This window comes from Hyperoodon ampullatus, assembly GCF_949752795.1.
Source record: "Hyperoodon ampullatus genome assembly, chromosome: 6".
In the NCBI taxonomy this organism is placed as follows: domain Eukaryota; kingdom Metazoa; phylum Chordata; class Mammalia; order Artiodactyla; family Ziphiidae; genus Hyperoodon; species Hyperoodon ampullatus.
The window spans coordinates 12163582-12178763 of record NC_136919.1 but is presented as its reverse complement, the minus strand read 5'-3'; the positions used below and the strand labels follow the sequence as shown (position 1 = coordinate 12178763).

The following is a 15182-nucleotide window of genomic DNA, read 5'->3' as shown; positions in this document are numbered from 1 at the left end:
ACAGACAGATGTCAGTCACAAAAGGTTAAACTCAGTATGATTCCATTTCTAAAAAGTTCTATGCAATATCCAATTAAATTGTTTAAAAAGCACACGAAGGTGGAAAAGCTTTAAAGAAAATCAAGGAAACAATTATCAAAAAATCAGGAATCGTAGTTCATGGGGCAGGGAGGTGATGTACAGGATAAATAAATGGCTTCTGAGAAGGTGACAATGTTCTGTTTCTTAACTAGGATGGTGATTATATGGAATTGTTAAATAATTACTTGTTTTTAAATTTATTTATTTATTTTTGGCTGTGTTGGGTCTTTGCTGCTGTGCGTGGGCTTTCTCTAGCTGTGGCGAGCAGGGGCTACTCTTCGTTGAGGTGCGCGGGCTTCTCATTGCGGTGGCTTCTCTTGTGGAGCACAGGCTCTAGGCGTGCAGGCTTCAGTAGTTGTGGCTCGCAGACTGTAAAGCACAGGCTCAGCAGTTGTGGTGCACAGGCTTAGTTGCTCCGTGGCATGTGGGATCTTCCCGGACCAGGGGTCAAACCAATGTCCCCTGCATTGGCAGGTGGATTCTTAACCACTGTGCCACCAGGGAAGCCCAAAATAATTACTTTTTAAATGATACATATTTTATACTTTTATATATATGTGCTATATCTGGTAACTAAATATACCAGAAATAAGTGTTCATCTGTGTCCAATGTTGCTGAAAGGCTGCCTAAGATGAGTACTGAAAGCTAACCACCGAACGTAATAACGTGAAGGTCACAGGAGACTTAGGTAGAGTGACAAGGAAGAAAGGCTGATTAGAATAAGTTTTTTTTTTAAATTAATTTCTTTATTTTTGGCTGTGTTGGGTCTTCGTTGCCATGCGCAGGCTTTCTCTAGTTGTGGTGAGGGGGCCGCTCTCCGTTGCGGTGCGCGGGCTTCTCACTGTGGTGGCTTCTCTTGTTGCGGAGCACGGGATCTAGAAGCGAGGGCTTCAGTAGTTGCGGCATGTGGGCTTAATAGTTGTGGTTCGTGGGCTCTAGAGCGCAGGCTCAGTAGTTGTGGCGTACAGGCTTAGTTGCTCCGTAGCATGTGGGATCTTCCCAGACCAGGGCTCAAACCCATGTCCCCTGCACTGGCAGGTGGATTCTTAACCACTGTGCCGCCAGGGAAGCCCCTAGAGTAAGTTTTAAAGAAAGTGTGGAAAAGGAGAAAGAAACAATAGGCCACTCTTTCTGAAAGTACTGCTATAAAGGGGAGCAGAGAAATGGGAGGAAGCTGCAGAATCAAGGGGGAGTTAAGCTTTGTCTTTCAAATGGGAGGCATTATAGCAGGATTTTATGCTGATGAGAATGATCCAGTAGAAAAGCAGAAAAGGAGGTAATGATGCTTGTGAGAAAAGAAAGAACTGCTAGAATAATGTCCATTTGTAGACAAAAGGGAACGTGATCTAGTGGACAAGTAGAAAGGCTGGTCTTTATTCGGTCAAGGGATGGAAAGCAAAGCGCATGAGTACTTCCAGCAAATCAGGTCATCAGACGAGAGGGAGGGCTGGGGAGGGAAGTGTGAAATGACAAGATTTGCAACAGTTGTCTAGGAAAACTGGGGAACCCTAGACTTTACAGGATGATTTCCAGCCAACACAAACAGTCTACTTAAGGTTAATGTCTGAAACTTAAAGGGAAAACAGTTAAGATGACTATGTATTTTTTTCTCCAACGATGTCCAACAACCTGGTGTAGGCACACAGTTGGATTTCAACCAGAGTTGCCAGGAAGAGAGGATCACCAAAGTGAAGGTATATGCTAGGGCGTGATCATTAATGACGGGCCACGTGAATATAAGCAGAGAAGGGACAGAAGTGAGAACACGAGGAAGGAGAGGGACTAGGAAAGGCTATAACAGAATCAATGGTGAGGGTCGAGAACTGGAGCAGGAGTACGGCTCCTGACAGTATGATGATGAGAGGCGGTTTACAAAGTGGGATTCTTGATAACGAATTAGGGAGAGGGCACGGGTACAGTTATTGAAGACAAGGTCTAGGATATGTCCACAGAATGGGCACCTGAGGTAAGGCAGAAGACAAGGTATTTGTGGGAGAGGAAGTCAAGGAATTAAGAAGTCAAAATTCTGAAAAAAAAAATCATTTAAATGCATATTGAAATCACCAAGAATTCTAAGAATAAAGTTTAAAAGCAAATGTCAGGAGGTTAGGTGGTAAAAACATGAAAGTATGAGGAAGACTGCAGCAAGTGTCTGGAGGCAATGACCTCGGCTCCCTCATCTTATAGCTAAGGCACAGAATGGGTAGGTGACCTGCCCAAGTCATGCAGCTAGTAACTGACAGGGCTCAAATGGAAACACCAACTGTCTGGTTCTATTTTAAGCTATAAATTGACAGACCAGCAGTTCCCAAACTCTTGAGAAAGACTGCTGATGTTAAAAAAAAACAAAAACAAAAAAAAACTAAGTCACATTAACAATAGATATACTTTTACTATCTAGAGAAAGAAAAAATACAAAACCAAAAGAACTGCTATGAATTCAGTGACTGAAATAAAAATTTTCATTATTAATTATAAGAATCTACACATATATTTGAGATATATTTATTCAATCATTTATTATATATTTATTCAGTCATTCAATCCAGAGACATGGCTATGTGAATCTCTTTCAAAAATTCTTTGCTGCTGTGTGAGCACCCTCTGGAAGAAAATAGCTTTCATTCCACAACATTTCTTGAGCATCGGTTTTGTGATAGTTATGTGGTGAGGTCTGCAGGATTCCTTACCCTTGAGGAGTTTACAGTGTAAGGCAGTGATTCTCAAACTTTTCAGTCTCAGGACCACTTTACCCTATTAAAAAATTACTGAGCACCCAAAAAACGTTGTTTTGTGGGTAATATCTATCAATATTTAGCATATTAGAAGTTAAAACAAAAAAATTTTAATGCAATATACAAAAAATTTTATTAGCCATCAGAGAGACGATGCCATCACAGGTCATATACAGCTTCTAGACAACTGTACACTCATGAAAGACAGAGTGGAAAGGGTAAAAAAACAAAGCCTTAGTATTATTATAAAATAATTTTGATCTGGTGGACTCCATGAAAAGTCTTTAGACCCACTGGAATTCCAGTGTTTAAATAAATAGATTGGGCCATTGCACTATTTTTGTCATATAAAAATTATTAGAATAATATCATTTGTGGTAGGTGGGTTATCCCAGGTGAAAATATGGTGTTAAACATCCCACCTTCTAGTATAAATAGAGATGAATGAAGGAAGGGAGGGAGGGAGGAATGTTTTTTGTGGCATAATGAGAAGAGTAAGTGGATTTGCATTTGAGTATCTACTGTTTCCAGGCACTGAAATTGAGCATTTTAATCTGACAACAGCCAATAAAGTTGGAATAATATCAGTACATAAAGTGATGAACTAATCGCTCAAGAGCTAAAGCTAGTAAGCAGGGGGGCTATGACTGGAACCAGGTCACACTGACCCTAACGCCTGTACTCTTTCTGCTGAAACTCTAATCTGAGTTCACACAGACTAGTACAAATGGAAGACAGTCCTGAATTTTCCAATACACTTTTCTCCTCCTCTATGTTTTTGTTTTCTCTTTCTTGGTTACATAACACTTCCAAGTATGACAAGATCATCAAACCGATGAGTGATCGTGACAACGTCTCCTCCTCGACTTTTCTCTTTGCCTCAGACCAGCGGTTCTCAAAGTGTTGTCCCTAAGTCTATGCAGTAATGGAATATGATCAACATAGCCAAATGAGTTCGTCACTAATAAGAATAAATGACAGCAAGCTGATGTCATTAATGGGATGGAAGAAAACCAATAAACGTTCTTATATGACTTGGGTTAAGAATTAAGTTCTTATATGACTTGGGTTAAAAATTAAGTTCTCTCAGCTCTAACAAGAGACGCATCCCATGGCCATCTCCATCACTGCACACATCCAACCCCAATAAAAAACTTGCACACTCACCTTCTTTATCAGTAACTGACCAGGAATATTTCTGAAAAGGCTTACTAGATGGAAGAGGGTCCATTTCCAGCACTTTATAAATCTGGCCAAAGGCTGATAGTCTGAGTGCATGCTAAAGAACAAAAGATTGTATTTATTCAAATTTCAAATGTTTCATTCATAAATCCCTTAGAACATCTAACTAAAAACACATTCATCAAATACTATTATTATGATGACAAAAGTCCCTAACAGCAGGCAAGAATAAAGTGTTTAAATAAATTACATGATATCCCTCTAACAGACCACAGTGATATGGCCCATCTCATACCTGTGCACTGTGGGTAATATCTTCTTTTTGTTGGATAGTCATATAGCTCAGAGCATCTGTTGGGTCCCTCTCACAAGGATCATGAAGACCAGGACCCCCTTTGGCAAAGGCAAAAGAAAAACTCAAGTATCATTCAGAACTGAGTTTAGAATTCAATAAACCAACACAAAATAGAAAGTAAAGAATGGAGAGAAAAAGAAAAAGAAAAAAAAAAACTAAGGAACGAGGTTAAAAATCTGCTCAATTTAAATGGAGTAAAAAGGACACTCATTTTCAGTATGTTAGCATATAAATGTCCTTATTTTACTAGAAGTCACTTGTATATCTAAGGTCAAAATTGGGTTTTAACTCTGAGAATTTAGAAATGGCATGATGAATCATCCCAAATCTTTAAAGGGATTACATATGGAAAATAAGACCAAATTTAATTTTTCCAAATTAATCACCAGACTGCAAACAGAATGAACTTCATACATTTTAACTCAACATAAACATTTTCAAATTCAAAGCTCTAGGTGAAGCAAATTCATAGCAGACACAATATCTTATTAGTACCTTTTATGTTAGTACATATGAAACATAAATTACAATTACTGAGAGAGGGTTTTATGGCACTTCTCCAACATTCAAGCATTCTAGTTGCTAAAAATCCAAGCAAAACAACTCCTACACATCATTTCCCTGGGCAGAGGACAAACTTAGCACATAATAGAAAACTAAACTAAAATAAATTTTTCTGATTCTTCTGCCTCCAGAGTTTGAAACCCTTACCAGGAAGTAGAATTCCAGATGCCAAACACTCCATTACTCGTCTCAAGGCCTCCCCAGCGCCCAAAGGTCTATTACAAGTACCTATAGACTTTTCACATATAAGCTCTAGTGGCTAGAAGATATTAAATTACAAATTAGTACATGCACCAAGTGTTAAAAGGATTCCAGTTAAATGTGAGCTGACATTTCTATCTACAATGGAGGCCAAAAAGGTTAAAGTCCATTTAACATTTAGGGCCCAATTAACTTTTCCCACTTGATTATCAACTTTTACCCCGGCCAGAGTGTTTAAATCAACCATTTTTGAGATAATATATTCAGAAGACATTTTGTCACCAAAACTTTATTTTTAGTTACCCTGAAAGGATTACTTAAGAAACTGCAGTCATCTAATTGACTTAACAAAGTTTTAACAAGCCTTCATATAGGTTAGTAATAGCCAATAAATAATCAGTGTTCAAACCCAGCCCACCTATCTCCCACTTAACCTAGGAAGCACTCAAACCACAGTAAGACTTCATTTCAGACATCCTGCCCCCAACTATTACAATTGGAATTAAAGAAGGACCAAATCTCCATATTTAATAAGCTAAAAACTCACGATGCCAATATCAAAGTAATAATTGCTAAATTAATTTTAAATGACCCTTTTATAGCTTTATTTGTTTTATAATGTTCTTTATTGGGTCTTAATTGGTTCAAGCATAATAATTTCCAAATTAAGTAAGTTTGGCAATACACATTATAAACTACAGTTAAGTGTATTATTCACCTGACTTCAATTACTAATATGAACTTATTTTTAAGTGTCTATACTCAAAGAGAAAGAAAAAGAGGGTAAGGGAGCCTTATACTGGTATACCAGGTAATTTTTACTTTAAATGGAAGTAGCACTGAAAGAGAAATGTGCCAGTCAAGTAGGCTTTCCTGGGCAGTAGGTGAATAATAGTCAACCATCAGCGAAGAGTAAAGTGTAGGAAGACACTCACTTTTAACAGGTATAGAAACTTTTTGTCAGAAAAAATAGCTCAGTCTGTATAGTATGAATATGATCAAGTAGAAGAGACAAGTTATATTCATAAAAAATAATTCATATAAAAAGATCCATAATTTTTTTCCAGAACAAAAATAGATAAGGCACATCTTAGCTAATTCAGAATATAGCCATTTTACAGTAACATATACTTTCTACAGGATTTCCTCTAACTATAGCTTCAGAATTTGCTTTTAATCATATTTAAGTACTTACCCATCCTTTTAATGGTGCCCATGTGGGGACTCTGTTGCACAAATCACGCAGAATTCGGAGGACAATTACGCATGATTTTAATCCATTTGCCCTTGCCTAAAACAAACGAAATGGTTCCAATATCCCTGTTGAAACCCACCCTTCATTTTAAGGACACTGATCACGGACAGGTTCTTTAAAATGAATACTAATTAGTTAGTCATTCATAAGTTGTCAAGTAAACAAAAAAATCAAGTTCTTAAGAGTAGTAAAATTATGGTTTAGAAAGGCAGGTTCCAAAGTAAAGGAAGCATATTATTAAAGTCACTTTTATAGCCTCATGGCAACCCCATTTCCAGGCAACTCTGTCTGAACTTTTAGCTTTTCTCACCTCATGTTTGGATTTTATAAGCTATCATTTGAAATTCAGAGTACTAAGCCAAAAAGGATTATGTGATAATTAAATATCACTAACTACAGGAGAAGCTATACTGGGCACTTTACCTAAATTAAAGCATTTGCTCCTACAATAACCCTAAGAGGCAGAGAGCACCCCCGTTTTACATATTACACAGAAACCATTAAGAGGCAGGTGTTCCCAATGAAACCTGCACAAGGCTACGGTAACAAGAAGATAATAACAAAGAGCCAACCTGAAACCATTTGGCATGTCGAAGAGACGCCAAGGCGTTCAGGCATTTCTGCCTGTCCAATAAGTCCGGAGGATCTTTCATCGCAACCTTTTCTAATGGGAAAATGGGATAAAGAGAGACAGATACAGTTTGACCAAGGGGTTCCTGTCAAATTACCAAACAATAAAAATAAAAAGAAGAGCAGCATTTGAGTGAACTAATAAGACTCCCAGAAGATTTCAGGTTTTGGCTTTGTTGTTTTCTTTTTAAATTATGTGCACTATGATTACTTAAGTAAACAGTCAACAGAGCCATTCTGCACACAAGTACAACAGGAGCACAAAGGCATTCGTTCAGTAAACAAATCAATGACCACTGCTACATACAATCTGGGATCTTATTAAGCATGTATGTAACATCACAGGGCACAAAATAGGTACATAGCACTTTTTCCTTTGGCAGGGGACAAAGAGTGGAAATCTGGGACCACTAGCAATAACAATTTTTCACTACAGAAGGGATTTTAATCACTAATCAATTCTTAAGGAAAATTAGGGCTCTCTTAGGTCATCAATTTGAGATATACTAAGAATACACTGAGCATGGCAATTTTATTTTTTCACAACTGAATAAGCTCATCCAACAAGATAACCATTAATAGAAACTTTTTACCCCACTGATGAGAACTCTGCCAGTTACCTTGGAGTTTTCTAATTATTTCTTTTCTAAACCAAAATTATTAAAACTACAAATATGAAAAACACTGAAATACACTTCAAGTTTTACATAGCTTTTTTTCAAAAAGCAGCAAAGAATACTATCTAAGTACAACTATTTGACTTGCCTTAACATTTCAAAGTTGGATTAGATGGCCCAGAGCAGCAAAATTAAGAACTCAAATGTGTGATTAGTGACAAATATCCATATTCGAGAAGATGTCACAAGATACTAAATCCACGTTTAGACAGCCAAATTTATTTCCTCTAAGCCACTAGGAAGTGGGTTTTTTAACTTTTGAAGACTTGGTGCATTACTTAAATGCATACAACATACAAATGTTTCTTGGAGAACAAGTCTTTGACTAATCTAATTAAGTCATATTCACCATCCTCTTTTAAGAACTCTCTTAGCAAGTCCACCAACACTCCTTCCTGGTATAATCATGATAGTCAGAAACTCAGCAGTATGTCTATGTGGGCTTTCCTTATTGGCTGCAACATGTAAAGGCTGAAGTGCTACACACTTATTTTTTGACCAGGCGAGCTCTACAGCAGATACTTGCATTGTTTCACATTAATCTCTGCCAACAAATTCAAAACACAGGGTCTCATTTCATCACCCCTTTTTACTCATAAAATGGAAAGCCTCAAAAAGAACTGTTAATATGTTTTTATTTATAAACATAAGCAAACATACTATGGGTACTTATTTCATAGGTGATCTAGTTCCTGGCCTTGCTTAATTATGTCTTTTTAATGACACAAAGCATACAACTCACTCATTTTCATGTTTATATGTGAAAATGTTTAACTGTGGTCAATACAAGCTTCTGTGTAAAGCGTGTCACGTACAAGGTAGCACAAACTACTGTAAATGAACCATTAGAATCTCTTAAAAGTTAGACATGACAAAGGTTGACTGACTGCTAAATAATGTAATCCCAAGAAAAGGTATGGACCGTGCTTATTTTTTAGGACTTCAATATTTAAGTTAAACTAAGTTTTATTCTATCATTGTATCAAGTAGGAGTATTTGGAAGCGGAGGGTCAATGGAAGAGGGGAGTGAGTCAGAGGAAGTTTGGATAGGAAAAGACAAGGCAAAACAACTCTTTTTGAACTTTCTGATACTTTTGTCCAGTGAACAGAGCTTGTAATTAACATCTGCTCATCACCTCAGAGACATTTTTATTTAATGGCAAAAATATTTAGACAAATTCTTTCATTCCCAAAGTCAGATTATATCCATTAATTCTTATTAAAAAATAAAAATAAAAATACTGACATCTGCTTGCTACAGACAGTCAACATTTGGAGGCAGCAGATTCTACTAAAAAGAGATAAAAGGGACAGGCAGTGAACAGAAGACTTCCACCGGATTCCTTTTTATATCACCATCACAATGGGCATGTTTCTTTTCTTCATGCTCTGACAGTCAAAAAGTCAAAAGATCCAAAATGTTTCAATATTCATGAGGTGGGAAACAGCAGAGGAGATGTAATCATTTATCTCATTTTATCTTCTTCAAAGTTTCTTATTTTAAAACTATATAAATTTATATGGCACTGCAGTGCTACTTATAAGACCTGCTTGCCTATTTCCTTTATATAATTCATTACATACAGTTTTTTATATTTTCATTCATTAAAAAAAAAATACTTAATGTGGCAATCACAGAATTGTTGCTGGAAAAACACTGCTACTTCTCAAAGAAGAACCTCAAGTTTAACATTTCTGTGTGAACTTTACCATAGGTGTTTCAATTTTGCGGGGAAGCAAAGCTTTTCTGATAAAAAGGCATCTTGGAGTCTTTAACTTAGAAACAATGGAACTGTGAGCCATTTCATTTTTTCCTACAGTGACCAGTAAAACAGATAGGGGATGGCAACAAAAGCAAAGAAAACAGTTTTTTAAAAACTTCACTGCTCAGTAACCTGGTATCAGGGCATGAAGGTACATAAAACATTCTAAACAATGGAAGCACTGAAAAGAAGTCTATCATGCCTAACTTCATTTATTTGGTTAGAGGTTAGATCAGTGACCAGAAACACACCGTATGGCAGGAAACGCTGGTTAGTTTCCCTCCATCCCTTACATGCAAGCTAACTCTCTGTCCGTTCACAAAAACACTAGCCTGGAGATGGGGTGGGGAAAAGCCAGAACATGACTGTGTTAAATAGGATTTTTGTGCCTGGAACCTGGGCTCTTCAAAGGTAAAATAACCAAGCTGGGTTATCACGAAGGCCTCCTTAACATTTCAAAGTTGGAATGAAGCTGAATGAAGCTGAGCTACTGAGTTCACGCTGACAGCATTTCCAGGGTAGCCTGAAGATACCCAGGCAGTCCCTTCTCCCAATTCCTTGAGGCTTTGCGGAGAGCAGACATTATGCTTCAAGTCACTGCCCATGTGAAATCTCAGGCCATAATCATGTGAACAGGTAAATGTAGCACTAAGGTAAAACAGAGCACTGTTCTCCTAATTTATGGTAGAAACATCACTAGATATCACTTTTCTTCATTGCCTCAGTAGGCAGTGGGCCACTGGAAAGATAGGGCTACAGGTTTGCACTGGATAATGTAGGTCTAGCAGCTGGGGAAGGCAGGAAAATAAAGCCTGCAGCATTGTTATAAATCCTAGTTGTGATCTCTGGACTGGTCTTCCACCTAGCAGGACTCATGCTAGCGAACTTCTGCCAAAAAAGCATCAGAAGTTCACACTGGCACCAATACGGAAAAGGGACTCTTGGGCAACTTCTCTGTGGATCCCTGAGAATCTACCTTCATACTGAGGGCTGCGGTTTATCTTAGCCTTAGCCACAAGTGCCTCTGTAGTTTCCCTATCCACCTGGTTTCAAATTGCACTGTAAATACAATAAGCAGCTGGATTTATCAGCCTCATAGCAAATATACTTCTGGTTTAAAATCACAAGCACCAAAAGAAGCTTAGACTGTGTGATGCTCAGCATAACTAAATCAGCTAAGATGTTCCTATGATCATCCTAGACAGTAACTGGACTTAAGAGTCAGAGGAGATGGGTAAAATGTGAGACTTTCTTCATTTATACAACAGGACAATTATCTACCTCATAGAACTGTTGTGAGGGTTGAAATAAATCATATATGAGAAAGTGCTAATAACACAGTAAGTTATAAAATATCTTAACAAAGCTAAATCTTCAATATATATTACTTGAATTCTGAGATGTCCACTGTTAATGCTTCTTGCATACCAGACAGTTCTATTTGATCAGATAATATGCTAGCTACAAAAATGCATGTAACAGATTTTCTTTCGATTGCCTACTAAGTATCAGGTACCACTCCAGGTGCTAGGGATAAAGGACAGAGGTAGGGAAAAAGATACCTGTCTCAATGAATCATAAACTTTATAGTAAGACAGCTCATTATTAGCACTGCAGCAAATACAGTATACTGATTCCAATACTACACTTCAATGGCTATTTATGAGTTTAACTGTGTTTACATTCACTTCTTCAGACCTATCATGTACACATTATTCTCACTGTGAACTCAAGGCACTTTGAGTAGATGAGTTTGTGCTGTGACATTTTTTAGTAAGCTGAGTAACTACTACTATTTACTAAGCAATCACTTTGTGCTGAGTATCATACAGGTTACATTACATAAATTCTCTCATGAAACAACTTTCTAAAGTATTCACTATCCACATTTTAAAATAAAGAAACGTGTCCAAGGTCACAGAGTAATAGTTAATGGAGTTAAGAATCAAACACTTGGCTGCCAGGCACCAAGGCCTGTGCTTTTCCCCCTTGCCTTCTTTAGCAGGAAGCATGTGGTTATGGGGAATGGTTATTCTACAGGGCCTTCAAGTAAAGGGTTAGAATATGGAAAAAAGACTGACGGCACCGGAGAACTCTGACCTGTGAAACAGTAAACCATACCAAAGAGATTCACTATGTACTCTGGCCACTGAAAATCTAAACAGTGATGTGAAACGAGCAGTTAGATCCACTTCTGCAGAGACAACCCTGAGGAGGTAAGTGTGATGCTCTTCACCTGCCCCAGTCCTCCAGTTCTGCCTGCTCTCAGACTTTTTTTCCCTTTTTTCATTTTACCCAAATATGTGGCAAGTGAAGAGAGGGAAGAGAAAGACATAAGGTATGTATTGTGAACAGCCTGTCTGTTTTGTTGGAGGGGAGAAATTGAAATTCTATAGGAAAATGTCTCCCAAAAAGTTACAATGCCTATTTTTTTTAACTCTGAGAAAGAAAATGAGTGCAGATTTTTTTAAAGAGATCTCTCTTAAACTTAGAAATTCCTGGAACCCAAATGAATCTTGTGCTTTCACCCCATGCAGCTGAAGAGAACTGCATCAAGGCGAGAGGAGCCATCTGGTGTGATCAAACAAATCCTACAGAATTGTATAGCCCAGGTCTCACATGCTTAGTTATACTGGATCCTCAAAGTTGCCCAGGAATACAAAAACCTGCTAGTGCAGATCAAAAACCTCTGACAGGGCTTCCCTGGTGGCGCAGTGGTTGCGAGTCCGCCTGCCGATGCAGGGGACGCGGGTTCGTGCCCCGGTCTGCGAGGATCCCACATGCCGCGGAGCGGCTAGGCCCGTGAGCCATGGCCGCTGAGCCTGCGCGTCCGGAGCCTGTGCTCCGCAATGGGAGAGGCCACAGCAGTGAGAAGCCCGCGTACCGCAAAAAAAAAAAAAAAAAAAAAACCTCTGACAGGGACTTCCCCGGTGGCGCAGTGGTTAAGAATCTGCCTGCCAATGCAGGGGACACGGGTTCGATCCCTGGTCCAGGAAAATCCCACATGCTGGGGAGCTACTAAGCCCGTGCCACAACTACTGAGCCTGCGCTCTAGAGCCCGCGAGCCACCACTACCGAATCCCGCACACCCTAGAGCCTGCGTGCTGCAACTACTGAGCCCATGTGCTGCAACTACTGAGCCCGCGTGCTGCAACTGCTGAAGCCCGTGCGCCTAGAGACTGTGCTCTGCAACAAGAGAAGCCACTGCAATGAGAAGCCCGCGCACCGCAATGAAGAGTAGCCCCCACTTGCCACAACTAAAGAAAGCCCACGCGCAGCAACAAAAACCCAACGCAGCCAAAAATAAATTTAAAAAAACCCAAAACTTTGACAAAGTCCAAATTAGACAAAATGAGCAAATTATAAGAGATAACAAGTGAGTCAACAGGGCAGTGAGGTTAAGGAAAACGGCAAAGCAAATCTTTCTGCCATTTAAAAGGAGAGGAAGTAACGTGTAAAACATTAGATCCAAGCTGATTCTTCCATCTTACCTGATCCCACACAATTACGCTAACATCACCTGATGAGATTCATATTATAAAGAGGTCTTGGGATCCTTTAGTAACCCAAACCCCTTGAATAGAGACTATAACTCTCCTACTCTCCTACAAATTCCATTCTGTAATAACTAGTCTTCTAGTAAGGGTGCAATATTCTAAGAATCTGTTTTCAGGTTCTCTGAACATAAAGTTATAAAGGCAACAGACTAAGCTTAAGGGCATCACTGAAAACTGATAAAATCCCATGTAAGTGCACAAAGCCATGGGGAAAAAGAAGCCTGATATTCTCAATACTTTTAAAGTAATGGAAGGGATGTCTACTGCTACAAGCAAACATTATCTAGTCTTCGGCAATTTCAAATCTAGACAAATCTAGCCTTTGGCAACTTCAATCTTCTTTCATCTCTCTATACTCAAAGAATTTTTAATAATATCTATAATTATAACTATACTTAGAAATGGTTAGTTTTACACTAGAGGGTCAAGAGAACACAGCTTACCAGAATTAACAGAATTATCTTGATACTTCAGAAATCATTTTATAGTTCTACAGTTAATGGTGAACTGTAAAGCTGTTAAAGAAATTAAGCCATTTAAGATTGGTTCTTCAGAGGTGTTAGAGATACTATATGCAGCCAAAAAAAAAAAAGTACAGGCATAAACCTAATTATAGACTGGATGCATTTTAATTTTAAACTATGACTCATAAATGTGTCTAGTTTATATCCGTCGGGTATGGTATAGCTGATTTTAGTTACCCCAGAAGACTTTTTACAAAAGGAGTCTATCACTTTTACTTTAAGAAATCCTGAGTCACGTCTGCCAAAACTCGAAATTCTAACATCTCTGGTAAATGTGTCTTTTTCTTCCTTTATCATCAACTTGAAATAAATTAAGACACTGACCAATACTTCTTGCTGCACTGGTATTTCAGGTAGGGGAGTAAGCAATGGAACTTGCTGAATGTCTAGTGATGAAAAAACAGCAACAGGGAGTCATCCCCCCCGTTGGTCCAGTTAGGCCACATTGCCTCTAAATTGTCATGATAGGGAGGGGCCAGTTGGTCAAAGGTCTGACACACGGGAAATATCACATGGCAAGTTTCTAGGGACAGGACTGAGAGGCAGTAACAAGCTACTGTGAAAGGATAAAAATATCAAAAAAGAAACCCAGCTCCATCATTACTTCTCAAAACTGAAGAGATTTATCACTCTTTTATATGATGGCATTGCCATGCAGAAATTCTTTTTAACTTCAGAAGAAAGTTAGTTTAAAGCATGATTCCCACATATATAAAATTTTAAATGTTAACAGGATCACAAACCTCCTAGAAAAGAAATTTACTAAAGATTATTTATTTAAAAAAAAATCAGTCCCCCAATTTATATCTTACATTATAAAACATTTATACTTAGGCAATTAGACAAAGCATAATTCTTAAAAGGTTATATAGTTATTAGAAGTCAAGAGCGATGTGCAAATGAGTAACTTGACACAATAAGTGAGTAAATTTGAAAATAATACTGTTTTGAACCACATTTAACCCTAAAATCAGACCTAATAACCAAGCCACACAGAATAGGTTGGCTGATACCAATAGCACTGCAATACTAGACAAAGTAAAACAGAACACCAAAACAGTATAAAAATTAAAGTGGATTTAAGACCAACATGATAAGCACAGGTTTTTGAATTAACGTATCTTATATTTCCAATATAAACATTTTTGCAAAATACAGTGATTGTGCAAATAAAGTTGCTTAAAATACTATAAGTGGAGTAAAACAAATGAAGACAGGTATTTCTTAAATCCATAAAACATAATTAACATAGCATTCAAGAGAGTGCTTATGTGAACAAAACAAATATATATTTATATATATACATCTATCTATATATATATATATATATACACATGTGTACCTCCGTCCTTCTTCTCCAATTCGTCCCTAATTAGAGGGGAAGTAAGTATCACCTTCAAAGTTAGCGTGGGTTCTTTTGTATTCCGAATTATAATAGATGCCTCATCTACACATTGTTCCACTTGATATTTCTCTTCTGTGAGTTTCTGAAAGTCACAGAGATTTCAAAAATACCCAATTAATTAAAATTTCAAAAAATGAATGATTGCCCCTTAGTTTTTAAATGTTATTAACGAGTAGTATTACTGTGCTAAAAGAGCAAATAGTCTTTAACTAGTTCTTTAGTGTAGAGGTAACATTTTTCTCTCCTCGCAAC

At 37.9% G+C, this 15182-nt stretch overlaps 1 protein-coding gene across 3 annotated transcripts in view; it reads right to left on the bottom strand.

Annotated features, from left to right (window-relative positions):
- The window catches only part of STRBP (spermatid perinuclear RNA binding protein), a gene marked incomplete at its 3' end in the record, with an annotated part of 64997 nt that overhangs the window by 40357 nt on the left and 9458 nt on the right, over positions 1-15182 (bottom strand). For all 3 annotated transcript variants that reach the window (XM_079706063.1, XM_079706064.1, XM_079706062.1), the window contains exons 3-8: positions 14868-15012; positions 6947-7038; positions 6315-6410; positions 5066-5177; positions 4295-4392; positions 3985-4096 (exon numbers count right to left, since the gene is read on the bottom strand). In XM_079706063.1, coding sequence (XP_079562189.1) covers positions 3985-4096; positions 4295-4392; positions 5066-5177; positions 6315-6410; positions 6947-7038; positions 14868-15012 — 655 coding nt within the window. The remainder of the gene's footprint in view (positions 1-3984; positions 4097-4294; positions 4393-5065; positions 5178-6314; positions 6411-6946; positions 7039-14867; positions 15013-15182) is intronic.